This window comes from Meriones unguiculatus, chromosome 3, assembly GCF_030254825.1.
Source record: "Meriones unguiculatus strain TT.TT164.6M chromosome 3, Bangor_MerUng_6.1, whole genome shotgun sequence".
Taxonomy (NCBI): domain Eukaryota; kingdom Metazoa; phylum Chordata; class Mammalia; order Rodentia; family Muridae; genus Meriones; species Meriones unguiculatus.
In genome coordinates this window covers 54430798-54444397 of record NC_083351.1, presented here as the reverse complement: position 1 = coordinate 54444397, position 13600 = coordinate 54430798, and the positions used below count along the sequence as shown (strand labels likewise).

At 52.4% G+C, this 13600-nt stretch overlaps 2 protein-coding genes and 1 long non-coding RNA gene across 6 annotated transcripts; 1 reads left to right on the top strand and 2 right to left on the bottom strand.

Annotated features, from left to right (window-relative positions):
- Nucleotides 1-706: 706 nt before the first annotated feature.
- On the bottom strand, nt 707-3357 carry Hoxa1 (homeobox A1). 2 transcript variants are annotated; one of them, XM_021632799.2, is made up of 3 exons: nt 3007-3357; nt 2709-2803; nt 2108-2236 (listed from the first exon to the last, which is right to left on the bottom strand). In XM_021632799.2, the coding sequence occupies exons 1-2, from the start codon at nt 3355-3357 to the stop codon at nt 2744-2746; spliced, it is 411 nt and encodes a 136-aa protein (XP_021488474.1). In that variant the 3' UTR covers nt 2108-2236; nt 2709-2743. The 2 variants fall into 2 exon arrangements, with proteins under 2 accessions (XP_021488473.1, XP_021488474.1); XM_021632798.2 differs by having other exon boundaries at nt 707-2236; nt 2709-3357.
- On the top strand, nt 3032-7380 carry LOC132653063 (uncharacterized). Its single transcript, XR_009590717.1, has 3 exons — nt 3032-3120; nt 3426-3842; nt 6947-7380. It is a non-coding gene; the product is annotated as an uncharacterized LOC132653063 (long non-coding RNA).
- Nucleotide 7381: 1 nt separating this feature from the next.
- Hoxa2 (homeobox A2) lies at nt 7382-11767 on the bottom strand. 3 transcript variants are annotated; one of them, XM_060379994.1, is made up of 3 exons: nt 11436-11767; nt 9251-11293; nt 7382-8611 (listed from the first exon to the last, which is right to left on the bottom strand). In XM_060379994.1, exons 2-3 carry the CDS (start codon nt 9621-9623, stop codon nt 7872-7874), a joined length of 1113 nt encoding a protein of 370 aa, XP_060235977.1. In that variant the 5' UTR covers nt 9624-11293; nt 11436-11767; the 3' UTR covers nt 7382-7871. The 3 variants fall into 3 exon arrangements, with proteins under 3 accessions (XP_060235977.1, XP_060235978.1, XP_021488471.1); XM_060379995.1 differs by lacking the exon at nt 11436-11767 and having other exon boundaries at nt 9251-9461; nt 10204-11396; XM_021632796.2 differs by lacking the exon at nt 11436-11767 and having other exon boundaries at nt 9251-11396.
- Nucleotides 11768-13600: the final 1833 nt, after the last annotated feature.

Genomic DNA, 13600 nt, shown 5'->3' with positions numbered 1-13600 from the left:
AGAGCAGAGATTTTACACATTTCTTTCCAGTTTATGTGGCCTAGAGTTAGGAGACCCTTTGCAGCCATGGTGGCTCTGAAATGAAAGGCAAACCTGAAGGGACAAGATGTGATGCAGAGATGTGAAGAACTGCTGGAAGGGATGGCTGCTGACGGAAAGACTAGGGGAAAGGAGGCAAGGCTTTCCTGACAACAGATCACCAGTTTTAAAGGTAGAATACATTGAAACACTGCCTGGTAGTTTGAAAAGGGAAGTGGCGCAGTTTTATACCGAAGCTGATTAAATGTGAATCTCTTTGCTCTTGGCTCACTGATGTGAGGAAAGACTGCCTGAAGACAGTTTCCAGCTTTTGAAAGGGCTCTGTTTATGTATATGTCAACATTCAGTTGGAGGTGAAAAGGTTAGCACTTGACCCAGGAAGTATCCATGTTTGTTTCAAAAATAGATATCCTTCATAAATTTCTTCACTGTTTTTTTTTTCATTTTGAACTTTGATTATAATAAAGGAGCTGCTGTTATTGTAAAAAGATCAGTGCGTTAAATAGACACTGGTTGGATGAAAACATACTCGTAGAGGAAGCTGCAAGCTGGATGACAACGGAAGGCCCACTCCTTTGAAAATAAACACCACCTTCTGTCCCTCCCCACATGAAATGAGCCAGCTTTGCAGTAGCCCAGGCAAATACACACGATGCTTAGGCATACCTGAAACTTGAATGCTTTTATTACAGACATCTTAAGACCCGTAAACTCTGCTCTGGGACCTCAGAGCTGCTCATGATTGTACAGGAAATGGGACTTATCAAAAGCTCACAAAGGGTAACTGATAGAACTCAGTGTGAGGCTGCAGGGAACATCAAAACATTGTGCGACATGCAGAAGACTATTCACGAATCACACAAAATATACATTCATTGTGCCATCCATCACATTAACAATTAGCTGGGGATACACTGTGTCCCGTCCAGATAGCTGTGGGAAGGAAGGGTGACAGAAAGGGTGCCTTTAGGCTACAAATAATCCAGCATGATTTTTAAATGGGAGGGTGACCAGAGAAGCAAGAAGAAATGGAGTTGGGGAAGATTTGGCACAGGAAAGGATCCGAACCTAGTGCTTTGCAGGCCTTCTCAGCTCTGAGTGGACAAATTGAGGCTACTTTCTGAGGCACCTGACTCTGTTTGAAAGAGAGAGGTTATTTTCTCTTTCACCCATGATCACATGTAAGCTACCAGTTTTGAGAATCCAGCACCCTGTTTGGTTGTTACCTACACGTTTCTAGAAAGTTTGTATAAAGATAAATCTCTCAAGAGGAAGCATTTACAGCCAGCAAACTCGCACGCATGAAACCAACCAAGTTAAGGGGTCAACTGTGTAAACACTCAGTGCATCTTTTCTTCATGAGCCTTTGGACACTCTCTTTCCTCTCTGTCCTACTTAAGGACCAGGCAGAGAAGAACAATACATAGATAAAAGGTGAGGTGTCTCCCTCCTGCCAGAGTCTGCTGGCAAAAGGAACTATTCCCCAACAGACATCTGAAGGAACCTTCGGTTGTGTGGACAATCTCACAACAGTGAAGGAAAGGATGTTGGGGACCGTCAGAAATCCGACGTGGACACCCGGTGTGGGTTAAGGAGTTAACTTCCTTAACCAAGTCTCCAGAATTCTCTGGAAACACGTTATCTATGGCCAGGAGCTCCCCAGATAGGACCAGAAAGGAAGAGAGAGAGAGAGAGAGAGAGAGAGAGAGAGAGAGAGAGAGAGAGAGAGAGAGAGAGAGAGAGAGACTTTCAAGAAAGGAAGATAAGCAAAGAATGTGCTTTGGGCAAGAAATCGCAGCCCTGGGAGCAGCCCGGGGCTGAGGAGCTGGGCTGGGGCAGCCTCAGTGGGAGGTAGTCAGAGTGTCCGAGGTAGACGAGCCGGGAGAAGGGGCGCAGGGCGAGGAGCTGGATTTCTCAGAGGATTCCTCCGCCTTCTCGTCGCTCCCAGGAGGAGTGGCAGGGGAGACGGGCAGGAGCCCCTCCTTCTCCCGCTTCTTCTGCTTCATGCGGCGGTTCTGGAACCAGATCTTCACCTGGGTCTCGTTGAGCTGCAGGGACGCGGCGATCTCCACCCGGCGCGCTCGCGTCAGGTACTTGTTGAAGTGGAACTCCTTCTCCAGCTCCGTGAGCTGCTTGGTGGTGAAGTTGGTGCGCACCGCGTTGGGCTGACCCACATAGCCGTACTCTCCAACTTTCCCTGGGGGGGAAGGAGAGGGAGAGAGGGAAGGTTAAAAACTCTCCAGCCCTGGTCCGCCGGTGCCCTGCTGGACGCACTATTCGGGTAACTAACGCACAAATCCTGCTGGGAAGCGCCAGCGACGGGCGTCTGTGAAGGGTTAACCTGAAGTCAACCATTAGCCTGATCAGGCTCGTGATTAATGGAGCCTGTAGACACCAACAGAACACCGCCACCGCCACCTCCCACCCCACACACACCTTCCGCCGCCAGACCCCTCAAACTTCAGCCCCCTTTGAAGAAGCCGGGCCCCAACTCCTTCGCCCCAACACACCTGGGGCACCCTGTACCACGCGCTACAACTCAAAATGACATCGGGCGTAAGCGGGGACCCCGTCTTTTAACGTCATTGATTTTCTTACGAGACCGGGTGCCCCGGGCCCGTTTCTAAATCCCAGCAGCACTCCTTTGCCAGCTAGCCGGCCGGACTCACCTGTTTTGGGGGGGTTCCTTTTAACTTTCATCCAGTCAAAGGTCTGCGCTGGAGAAGACGTCTCTGAAACAGGGGAGCGACAGGCTTCTTGGTGGCTGGCGTGGAGAGGGGATAAGGAGTTATTATACGCGGCCAGGGCCAGGCTCTGGTGCTCTTGTCCATATGAGTGGTGAATGTACTGAGGCGAGCCCACCGCGCCCCCGGCATAACCCTGGTGGTGGTGGTGAGGCTGGACCATGGGAGATGAGAGGTTTCCAGAGTAAACAGCGGGAGCGCACGGGGGGTACCCAGCACTTACGTCTGCTTCCTGATTCAATCCATAGGGGCCATAAGGCGCGCCGAAGTTCTGCGCGCCATAGCCAGGACCACAACTCGAGTGCGAGTAGGAAACCCCAAGGTTCGCAGAAGTCTGGTAAGTAGCCGGCTGGGGGTGGTGGTGGTGGTGATGGTGGTGGTGGGGCGAGCTGATCTGCACCCCTCTGCCCACCAGGAAGCGGTCGTCGCTGCCGCAGCTGTTGGCACTGACGGCACAGGACTGAAAAGTTGTAATCCCAGGGTCGGAGGGGTAGGCTCGCGCCGAGCAGGTCCCAGAGTCGCCACTGCCAAGGATGGGATAGTCCAGGAAGGAACTCATTCTTGCATTGTCCATCTGTCACTGAGTGACCGGGTCCCGCGAAGCCCTGGGTGACGGTGCCAACTTTCTCACTTCCTCCATAGGGCCAGAGAAGAAAAATGATATGAATGTACAGTGCGCGCAAGAGGCGGGGCGGGAAGGCGGAGGGCTCCCGGGGACGGCCACGTGACTCTGCCAGCCAATGGCTGAGCTGCCTGCGAAAGTTTACGGGCTGCGGCTATGATGGATCACCGTTTCAGTGGCATTTAAATCCCCGGCGCTCCTCAGTCTAGGTGACGCGCGCTCGCCCCCCCAGGCAGCCCGGGCCTCGGCGGTAGCTGCGGTCGCTGCCAGAGCTGACTTGAAGCGCTGGGGCCAAAGGAAGTGGAGCCTGCCTTCTGCGCGCGCCCGACTCTGCTCGCCTCCGCCTCCAGGAATTGGGGGCGGGGAGGGGGGGACGGATGCGAGGCGATTCTCGCTGCCCCTTCCCCACCCAGCCCAGAAAGCTGAACTGGCAAGAGGTGAGAGGGGACGAGGCCTCCCGGCTCTGTTGAGGCGGGCATCCGTGGGGCAGATGATCTCTGCGTGGTCGCAAGGACCCCTCGGTGGAGCCGGGGACACGCGGGGTGGGACGGGTGGGAATCCAGCAGACACCACGCCCTCAGCTCGGGGACGCAGCCACCGCCCAGCCCCAGGCAGAGACCTGAGCCCGGAACCGCGGCGCCTAGGGCGAGGCTGCGTCACTGGCTGGCCAGCCTCGGAATGCGGAGGGACGTGCGCAGAGGGTTGACTGGGAGGAACCGGGGTTGGCTGTGCAGGGGACCAGAGCGAGAAAAAAACAAAACAAAACAAAACAAAACAAAACTCTGTCGCCTTCCAGAGGGTCTCAGGGCCCTCTCCCCTGACTCCCATAGCCCAATAGCGTGGCTGTGGGAGCTTCTGTAATTTGACCCCAGGGGCGGGGGCTGGGGGAGGGGCTGCCTAGGAACTTAGCTCTCTGGGAAAGGCCGGGTGTCCGCTCTCTTGTCTGCCCTCCCACTTCCCTCGTTCCCGTTTTCCCTCCGCAGTCAGCTTTGCTCTCTAGCCCTGCAAGATCCCGAGCAGCTCGGCGGCTGGAGTGGAGGGGTGGGCGGCAGGCAGAGGGGAGAGGTGAAGCCAGCAGCTGTGGCTCCGCGTGCTGGCGGAGCCTGAGCTGCAGGCCATCTGCCGGCTCTGAGAGACCCAGGAGCTTGCGCACTCCAGGGTAGGCCTCAGAGAGCCGGGTCGCAGGCATCTCCCACGAAGTACGCTTCCAGGAGGGTTTATGAGGGGTGGGAGAGCCTCCTCTTCTCATCACCCCCCACTGCCTGTGTAGAGTGGGGGGGGGGCTGGGGACTGGCAGGTGGGAGTGGCGGTGGACAGATGGCTGAGTGGATGGGTAGTTGCTTCTGCGAACCCTCGGCTCACTCCCCAGAGAAACGCGTTCCAATGTGAGCATCGTCCCAGGAACAGGGGTCCTGTTTTCCATCAAGCTCTTCCTACAGTGACGCTGATGGTGTGGGTAATCGCAGTTCACCGTTAGATTTCACGTCAGTCCTGGGCTTGGAGAAAGAAAAGGCCAGGCAGATGGAAATGGAGACGTTCAGTGGTCACTTAAGACCGGCCTGCACGGGATTTGCTCTGACCATGCTTCTAGCCTTGGATCAGACATGAAATTAACAGTGTAATTTACGTGTGGGTTTGGGGGTTCCCTTCTCTATAGAAAAAGGAAGTTTCACTCAGGGCAGACACTTTTCAAATATGAAGTCACTCTTCAGAGTTCTATGTAGTCCCGGCCACCTCTCAACCCCGCCCCCTGCAAACCTGACCGTCGGGCGGGGGGTGGGGGGTGGTCTAAGCAGATCTTTGTCCCTGGTCTGGGCTCCCTTAGTGGCAACCGAACATTTCCAACAACCACTTATTTCCCTGTGATGGTTAGCTCAGCGCAAAGGATGGTTAAGGGGGAGAGAGGACTGGAAAGCTTCCCCTTTCTAAGCTTCAGCTCCTAAGGAACCACCCGAGAGAGGAAAATGAGGCGGACCTCCTGGAGGAGGCTCTCCTGTAGGTCCAGAGCAGGAAGTGAGGGAGCCTTGATACTGTGAGCGCGCTTAGCAGAAGGTAGTTGAGTCCTCCCTCTTGCCTCACTCCGGGGCCCTCGGCGGCAGGCACCCTGGGTCCAGATTTCCTAGCTACAGGAATCCTGCCTCAAAGCCGTCCTAGGCCTCAGCTACCCCAGCCTTCCCTTTCTGCCACTTCTGGCTCCCTGAAGCCCTCTCCCCGCACCTCGGGATCACAAACTCACACTCAGCCCGGCCCACAGACACTGCTGGCTCAGAAAAGCTTCCTGGGGATCTTGCCCTATTAACTCGTAACTGGCTGGGCCTTTGCCCGTTGCAGGCCCGTGCTTTCCAGGGGAGGCTTTCCAAGATAGCCTCCCCCAGCCTGGTTCGGTAGGCTTATTCCATTGGGATTCTTTCCCAGCCCCCACCCCGGAGGAATCCGGAAGGCCGCGGAGCCGGGGAGAGACCTTGGTCTTTTGAGCAGCAGGGAGGCCAGCGACCCACGCAGAAATCGAGCTGAAAGTCTCTTTAAATAGCCCCAGGAGAGTGGGTGAAAAGCGAGCTTAGGCCATGAGTGAAATAATCCTCTGCAAGCGGCACGCTTGGCTCCAAGTGCCTCTTTCAGGGCTCTTCCACTGGAAAGGGAATGAGGGAGGAGGAGACAAACCGAGGCCCGGAGCTGTTCTTGGCATCCGCGGCTCAGCCAAGCTGTTGTTTTAAAAGAGCAATAAAAATGAATTATGACTAAACGCCTTCTAACTTAATGCCTTCGGACGGGGATCCCCGGCAAATACGTAAGAGGATTTTTATTTGTGCATGTGTTCCTGCAATTGATCTCTTTGATGACATTCTCATTCATAGAAAGCGTTTGATTTATGGGCTTAGGACGAATCGCATCCAGGAGCTGCATGGCCCTGGCCACAGCCTGGACACCCAGCTCGGCTCCCAGAGCCTGGGGCCTGAAAACCTCCACAATCCACTCACACCAAGGCTTCCAAGGGATTGGGGGAGGGAAGGGTAGAGGGAAGACCGGGGAGCAAACCCCTGAAGAAAGATGGAGGTTTCTTTGTAACTCTCCAGCTTTTGCTGTTAAGAGCTGGGGTCTTACATCAGTCAGGCCGCCCCAGGCACGTGTTGCTGCAGTTTTCTCACGGTAAGTAAGTCATCAGAACAGAACCCAGAGAGGAAAAAAGAAAAAAAAAAGTGAGGAGAGACAAAAGAAGGGGGAAAAAAACAGAACAGCCCAAGAGCATACCCTAGATCACATTTTATTGATATTTCATTTAAAGTGCTCTTTCTCTGTCTAAGAAACTGGGTTAACTAATAACCTAGGGTGCAGAGACACTCTGTTTTAAAATCTCAACTTGCTAACCTGACTTTAGACCTTTAATGATTTATTATTAGCAATGTAAACAGATTTAAGAATTAAATGTGTGTGTGTGTTGTGAGGGCAAGAATCTGAGGTGACTGGAAAGAACCCTTCCTGGCATGCCTTTTCCAGCTAGTAACCATTGTTTTGTTTTGTTTTGTTTTCCTCTATCTTTTAGGTCTGTTTTGCCTGAACCCATCAACAGCTGGGAGATTAATCAGCCACACTGAAAATGGGGGTGAGGGAAAGGAGGAGTTGGAATAGATGTTTGAAACAAATGTGTGTAAATAAATGAATTTCTGATAACTTGGCTATCGACCTAGAGGCTGGGAGCTCGCTAAGGGACCTCCACTTTACTCGTCCGGGAGTTTCTGTAGGCACTTTATTTCTCCACTTTCAGAAGCTTGGGCTGGGGCCAGCTCAGGCTGCCCGGCCCTGTTTCTATTGCTGATTTAACTCTGTGGCCTGAGTCTCTGAAACCCAAATCTGTTCCCTTAGGGGGGAAAAAAACACTTGCCAAAAGCCCTAGCCGCTTTCTGGCTTTCTTCTCTGTTGCTGTCTATTGCAGACTTTGAACATGCCACCCTAATAAAATATATTAAAATTGAAAAAGGTAAATTGTGACCAGACTTTTATTTACCATGTTAGACTAAAAGAAGAATAAGAAATCAGTCTGAGCCTTGAGAAAGAGGGGAAGAAAAAAATTAAGAAAGCTACTTATAGCAAAGGAGAATTTATTCTACCAAAAATACTCATGACAATGCATCCTAATGTGTTACAAAAATAAAAAGAAAGTGACAAGACAATTTATGGTCACCTTCTTGCAGGCCTCATTTTTGTTTTCAGGAAAATCACGTAGAAACTTGTTGGGTTTGGTGTAAAACCTCTAAAAACGCCAACATAATTTGTAAAAGATGGCTTTAAAACTGGGTCAGGGGAGAACATTAAACATAACATCCTCAGCGTTAAAGAGAGTAGGGGTAGATCGAGAAGAAACTAAAACAAAAATCAACTCCCGAAATAAAAGAAGGCAAAAACCACCTGGTCAGAGGCGTTTTTTTGTTTTGTTTTGTTTTGTGAAGCTTTGTTTTGCTTTAATGTTCTCAGTAATTCAGATGCTGGAGGTCGATTGTGGTGAGGGTGTCTGTGAAAAAGTCAAAGCTGTCAGCTGAGATGTCTACGGGACTGTCCAGGGAGCCTGGCAAGCTAGGCGACAGAGCCTCTGAAAGCTGCAGGCAGGACTCCGCGGAGAAAACATTAAAGTCCTGCAAAGAGGGGACCTCGAGGGCCTCGGGACTGTCATTGTTTAGGCCAGCTCCACAGTTCTGGCCCATTGTTGACAAGCAGTTAGAAACAGTGGGTGACTGGTGCTGAAAATGTTTCAAATTTTTCTCATTGCTGGTTAGAGGCGAAACTGGGAAAGTTTGGGAGTCGCCATTGTGTCCATTGGGAGCCTGCTGTTGAGAGAGCGCGTTTTGCTGAAAAGTGTAAGCTTCCCTCTCCAGAAGGGCCCCGGAGACGCTGAGGGCTTGCTCAAAGAGTGACTTCTCCTCCTCGTCCTCCTCCGCTTTCTCCGAGTCCTCCAGGTTTTTAAATTTTCCTTCGCTGTTTTGGTTCTCCTTGCACTGGGTTTGGCGCTTGTGCTTCATCCTCCGGTTCTGAAACCACACTTTCACTTGTCTCTCAGTCAAATCCAGCAAGGCGGCGATTTCCACCCTCCGGGGTCTGCAAAGGTACTTGTTGAAATGAAATTCCTTTTCCAGCTCCAAAAGCTGGGTGTTGGTGTAAGCAGTTCTCAGGCGCCTGGATCCTCCGCTGCCGCCATCAGCTATTTCCAGGGAGTCTGCGGGAAGGGAAACCAACAAGAGACACACGTACAGTCGAAGGTGGAGGGGGTCCGAGCAGGGTTACTGCACTGGAGAGTAAATACAGCAGAAAAGATGCTGCAACAAAATGGCCGCCCCTGGACGCAGAGCAGCTATTGTGCTGGCTTTCCTGGGAGCCCAGCCTGGGGAAGCCCAGTCTCCTCCACCTCCACCAGATTCCTGCCTGTGGCTCCCCCAACCTCTCCATCCGGGAGCTAACTTTATATTAGTTACAACACAATTTATAATTAATGCATCAGCTGCTTAGCTGAGCAAGAGCGGTCTATCACTCTTCATTACTGTCAAAAAGCCAAACTCTAGGACAACTAGACAAGAGGAGGTCAGTTCCAACTCAAATAAATCATCCTACATTACACAAGTTAGGGAAAGTCCCCCCCTCCTCAAAACATATATGTCTCGTCGTGGGATTCAGGATCTATTTCCCCCTCCATCAAACCCACTCCTGAGCCCACAGGGGCATGAGAGCGGCCACCAGGCTTCTCTCTCTCTCTCCCCCTTCCCTCGAAGCCCACGGTCCCCTCCCCCATAACGGCTCCCAGGGAAGCCCGGAGGGGGACGAGGGTCCGCGGGACCCGGGGCTCAATCTCCGGACTGACCTTTGTGGCCGAGGCAGGCAGGGCCCGCGGAGGCGGCGGCGGGCGGCAGCGCGGTTTTCTTGGCCGCCTTCTTCTCCTTCATCCAGGGGTACTCGGGCGGCTGCAGGGCGCCAGCGGGCACCGGGCTGCCGCGACTGCCCGCGGGGCTCGACTTGGGGCGGCCGCCAGCGCTGTGGCGAGGGTGACTGCCCGGGTTCAGGCTGGGAATGGTCTGCTCAAAAGGAGGAGGAATCAGTGTCGAGTGTGAAAGCGCCGAGGTCTTGATTGATGAACTTTGAAATGTATCAGCGACAGGGGGAAAAGATGTCAGGCACTCAGCGAGCGACGGCTGGCTATTGATAAAACCAATCTCTCGCTCAAATTCGTAATTCATGGCCTTCTCCTTGGAGCCCCCTCGGAGAAAAAGTTCCCTTTTGGAGGGGCTTTGGGGGGGCAAGGCCCAGGAAAAAGGCGAGCGCGGAGGGAAAAAAAATCTATCATAGAAGATCGCTGCTGGGGTGTTTTTTTTCTAATTCACTGATTACAGCCGTATGGGGACCGCGCTACTATTAAACTATTGAATTCATGGAGACAAGGTTGAAATTGGACCGAATTGGCTGTCACATGATTGCTTCTGCCCAATGACAATTTGGGCTTTAATCAAAAGAAGCCACTGTCTGTTTGATTGATCCAAAAAAGTCAGAAAGGAACGCCTCATTGGGGGCCATCGAGGCTTTATTTACACTTTTTTCAGGGCAAAAAAATCCATGTATGTGGGTGTGGGTGGGAATGCCCCGGAGTGCGTGGGGGGAGAGCGCCTGTTCGCCTCCTGAGCTGCCAGGATCTAGTGTGCTCCCTGGAGTGTGTGTGAGTGTGTGCGGGTGAGCCCTGCTGCCGGTCCCGCCAGCCGCTGCCCTCTGCCTCCCCCGCACACTCCGCGCATTGTTTGGGACTGTCGGGAAGACGCCTCGCACCTCACAAATCATTTAAGCACCTCAGCCTGACGCCTGTAGTCATTAACAAAGTAATCCATTAATCTTCAAAGTTTTGACACCCGAGGGCCCTGCATCCCAGCCACATAAGTTCTGCTAAGGCAAGAGAAAGGAGCAGAGGGAGAGAGATGAGAGGGAGAGAGAGAGAGAGAGAGAGAGAGAGAGAGAGAGAGAGAGAGAGATTGGGGGTTCCCCTTTTTCTTCCTCCACTTCTAAAATCAATTCCTGGATCTCAAAACCGATTCATATTCATTCTCTCTCTCTCTCTCCTCTCTCTCTCTCTCTCTCTCTCTCTCTCTCTCTCTCTCCCCTCTCCACCCTCCCTCCTTCTCTCCTCTCCCTTCTCCCTTCCTCTTTTTCCTCTCTCCTTCCTCCACCCCACTCTACCCAGTCTCCCTCTCCTCCCTCGCAGCCCCTCCACCCCTCTCAAGGTCCAGCCTTGGATCTGCACCCCGGCCCATTGTTAGGCGGCTTTTCCACGGCAGCTTTGCATCTGGCTCCTGCGGGCAGCGGAAAAGAGAGGCGGCTCTCAAAAGCTTGCCGTTCTTCCTACGCCATCAACTTCTCAGGAGTGGCTGCAGAAAGATAGATGCGTGTGCCAAGAGAGACAGCAGCCCCGGGTCCTTGTGTCCAAATCCCCGTAGCCTGGGCGGCGGCCAGCCAAAGCAATGACGCCCCGAGCAGGCTTGTGCGGCTCCTGGCACTCTGGGTTTCATACCCATAGAGCTCGGGTGCGGTGAGTATTTCCGATTTCCAGGAAGACTGCTGGAACTTATCAGGGAGGGAAAGGACTCTTCCTCTCTCCCTTTTCCCTCCTACTCTTCTTGGATTCCTTGTCGCTCTGGTTGGGGACTGGTTGGTTCCGAAGCAGCGAGGGTTTCTTGGCAGCCTGAATTGCTTCCCACACCTTCCTGCTCTTGGGCACCAGGGAGATTTGCACCCTGGTTCTGTTGTGGGGAACATCACTGCGTGGGAGAGGGCGAATCAAGAAGGAGTTACATTGCTTCAACTTCTCCTTCATTCTCTTTCTTCCAGTGCTGAGACAGGACTTCAGATTGAGTGCTGGACAGTGCTGAAGGATTCAAAAGATAACACCTTTAGATACCAAGCCAGAACTTAAAAGAAAAACCACCAAACCAGAAAGGAAAGGGGAGAGAGGAGAGAGAGAGAGAGAGAGAGAGAAAGAGAGAGAGAGAGAGATCTAATGAAGGTACCTTCTTTTCCCCAAACCCTAAGGATGGAGATTCGCTTTTGCTTCCTTTGAAATGGACCAAGTGATCACAGTGCCCCAGGCCGGCCGGCATCAGTGGCAGGGAAATAAATCATTCTGATGGCCAAGGAGAGAGAGGTTGGTGGGGGAGAAAATTTCTATGCAGAAAACAAGAAAGGCTGACCAAGGAGCAAGGGCAGAATTCCATCTCTGAGGCCATCATTTAAAGGTTTGGGTTGGAAACAAGCTATAAAGTGATCTCCCACCTTGACCAGCTCAGAGCATTGCCTTGCAGATAGAGATGCTATTTTGGAAAATGTAAGGTTTTCCAGTTTTCTTGCTTTTATTCCAAACAAAGCTCTGAAGGAAGTCTGGGTGCGATCAATCTTGCTCACCAAAAGCCTTGACAGCTTCTGGCCCTTAAGAACACATTTCAGCTTCAAGCTTTTTCCAAGCTCAAATGTGGCTGAGCAAAGAGGAGAGCAGGAAACGCAAGTAAACAAGGAAAATTTGTCCTTTTAAAATTTCGGTTTTTTTGGCAGTAGAGAGGGTTCTAAGGTTGCTTTCAGCAAAGGTGCTCTGCAGATTCAAGGGTGGGCGTTTGCTTTTACCAGAAAGTATTGGGGGACAGAGGAAAGTTAGAAAGCAGGGCTGCCCACATCATTGGGCTTTGTCAGGCTGTGTGGGTGAAAGCTTTTTGCTTCTCTCGACTGCCTTAATTCAAAAGCCATCTGGAAGAAAACCTTTTTCTGAGGCTGCCCAACACTCAGACCTTGTCCCAATCTGTGCTTTAACTCTGGAGATATTCTAATAAAGATTTCTTTTTAATATTCAGGAAGATGAGGGTGAGTTGGATATTTCTTTTCTTTGAAAGTCAAAATCAATGTCTTGACTGGCAAGATACGGGGAAATAGCATCAGAATCTCATTGTACAATCTCTGCCCTAAGGGAAGGGAGAAGCTAATGGGAAGATTTTTAGGCCTGGGTTCAAATGCTGGTATCTCTGGAAGGTTTTCAGGTGGAGACCCAACACACAGCCCTTCCCCTTTGATGCTGCCCTTTATTTTTCTCAGGCAGTTGTGTGCATGTTTTTAAAACGCTTACGTGTGTAAGCACGGTTTGAAAGACCAAAAGGCTCCAGTCCATACAAAGACTGCTTTTCCAGCCTCTGCACTTGTGATGTGTGCATCCTATTTCCGTAGGGAGGTTGGGGTGAGGGGAGCAGATCCACTTCCCCACAGGCCAACATCTTTGAGAAGAGAACCGCAGGAGAATGGAGCAGGGGAGGATAGGTGTGGGGAAGGCGATCCTTCTGAGACTCCTGGCTTTCTGCAGCAGCCTGCTTTGGTATCCTCCGAGAGGGATTTCTCTTTTTCCTAAAAGATGGAAAGGGCCTCCCCCAAAAGCTGCTCCCTGGGACTCAGCAGGTACCCAGAAATGACCCGAGAGCTCGCTGTGAAGGATTTCCTTTTGGCGCTGGGTCGTAGGTGGGTAGAGGCCACGACGATGGAGATGGAGATGGAGATGGAGATTGCAAACAAGATGGCGACATTTTCCACCTAGGCCTCCGGAAGGTACCAGCCAGGGAGGACGGGGGCTCAGGCGCCCTCAGTCAGCTCCGAGGGGCTGCTGAAGGGGTGCGGCTGGGAGGCTGGCTCTTCCTGAGTCTGCAATTCTTCTCAAAGGCGGAAACGTCGCCCGCTTCTGGCTGTGCCTCTGACTCTGCCAGCCGGGCAGCCGGCGTCCTAGCTCACAGTGTAAACGCAGAAATGTAATATCAAGCTCGTGTAGCCGCAAATGAAAGAAGTGCGTGCACAATTGCATTTTTATTAGAAAGATACCAATCTCCTTTCTCTCTCTCTCTCTCCTGCTCCCCCTGGGGCCATAAAAAGAGAGGAAATAAATCCACAGAATGGCAATGCTGAATTCCGGGAGGCACGGTCTGCGGAGATGCACGGAGGGGGATTCCTTCCAGGCCGAGGAGGCGGCGAGGACTCTCCGGAGCTCGGTCCTCTCGCTGGGGACGGTGGGCGCCTCCGGGCTGGGTTTAGGAGAGCTTCTCCTCCCCCCTTTCCTTCCTCTTCTTCCGGAGGGATGGCAATGAACCGCGAGCATCCGCCGCGGAGCCCTGGGATGCGGTGGCTGGTAGGAAGGCCCCAAGGTGGAGAG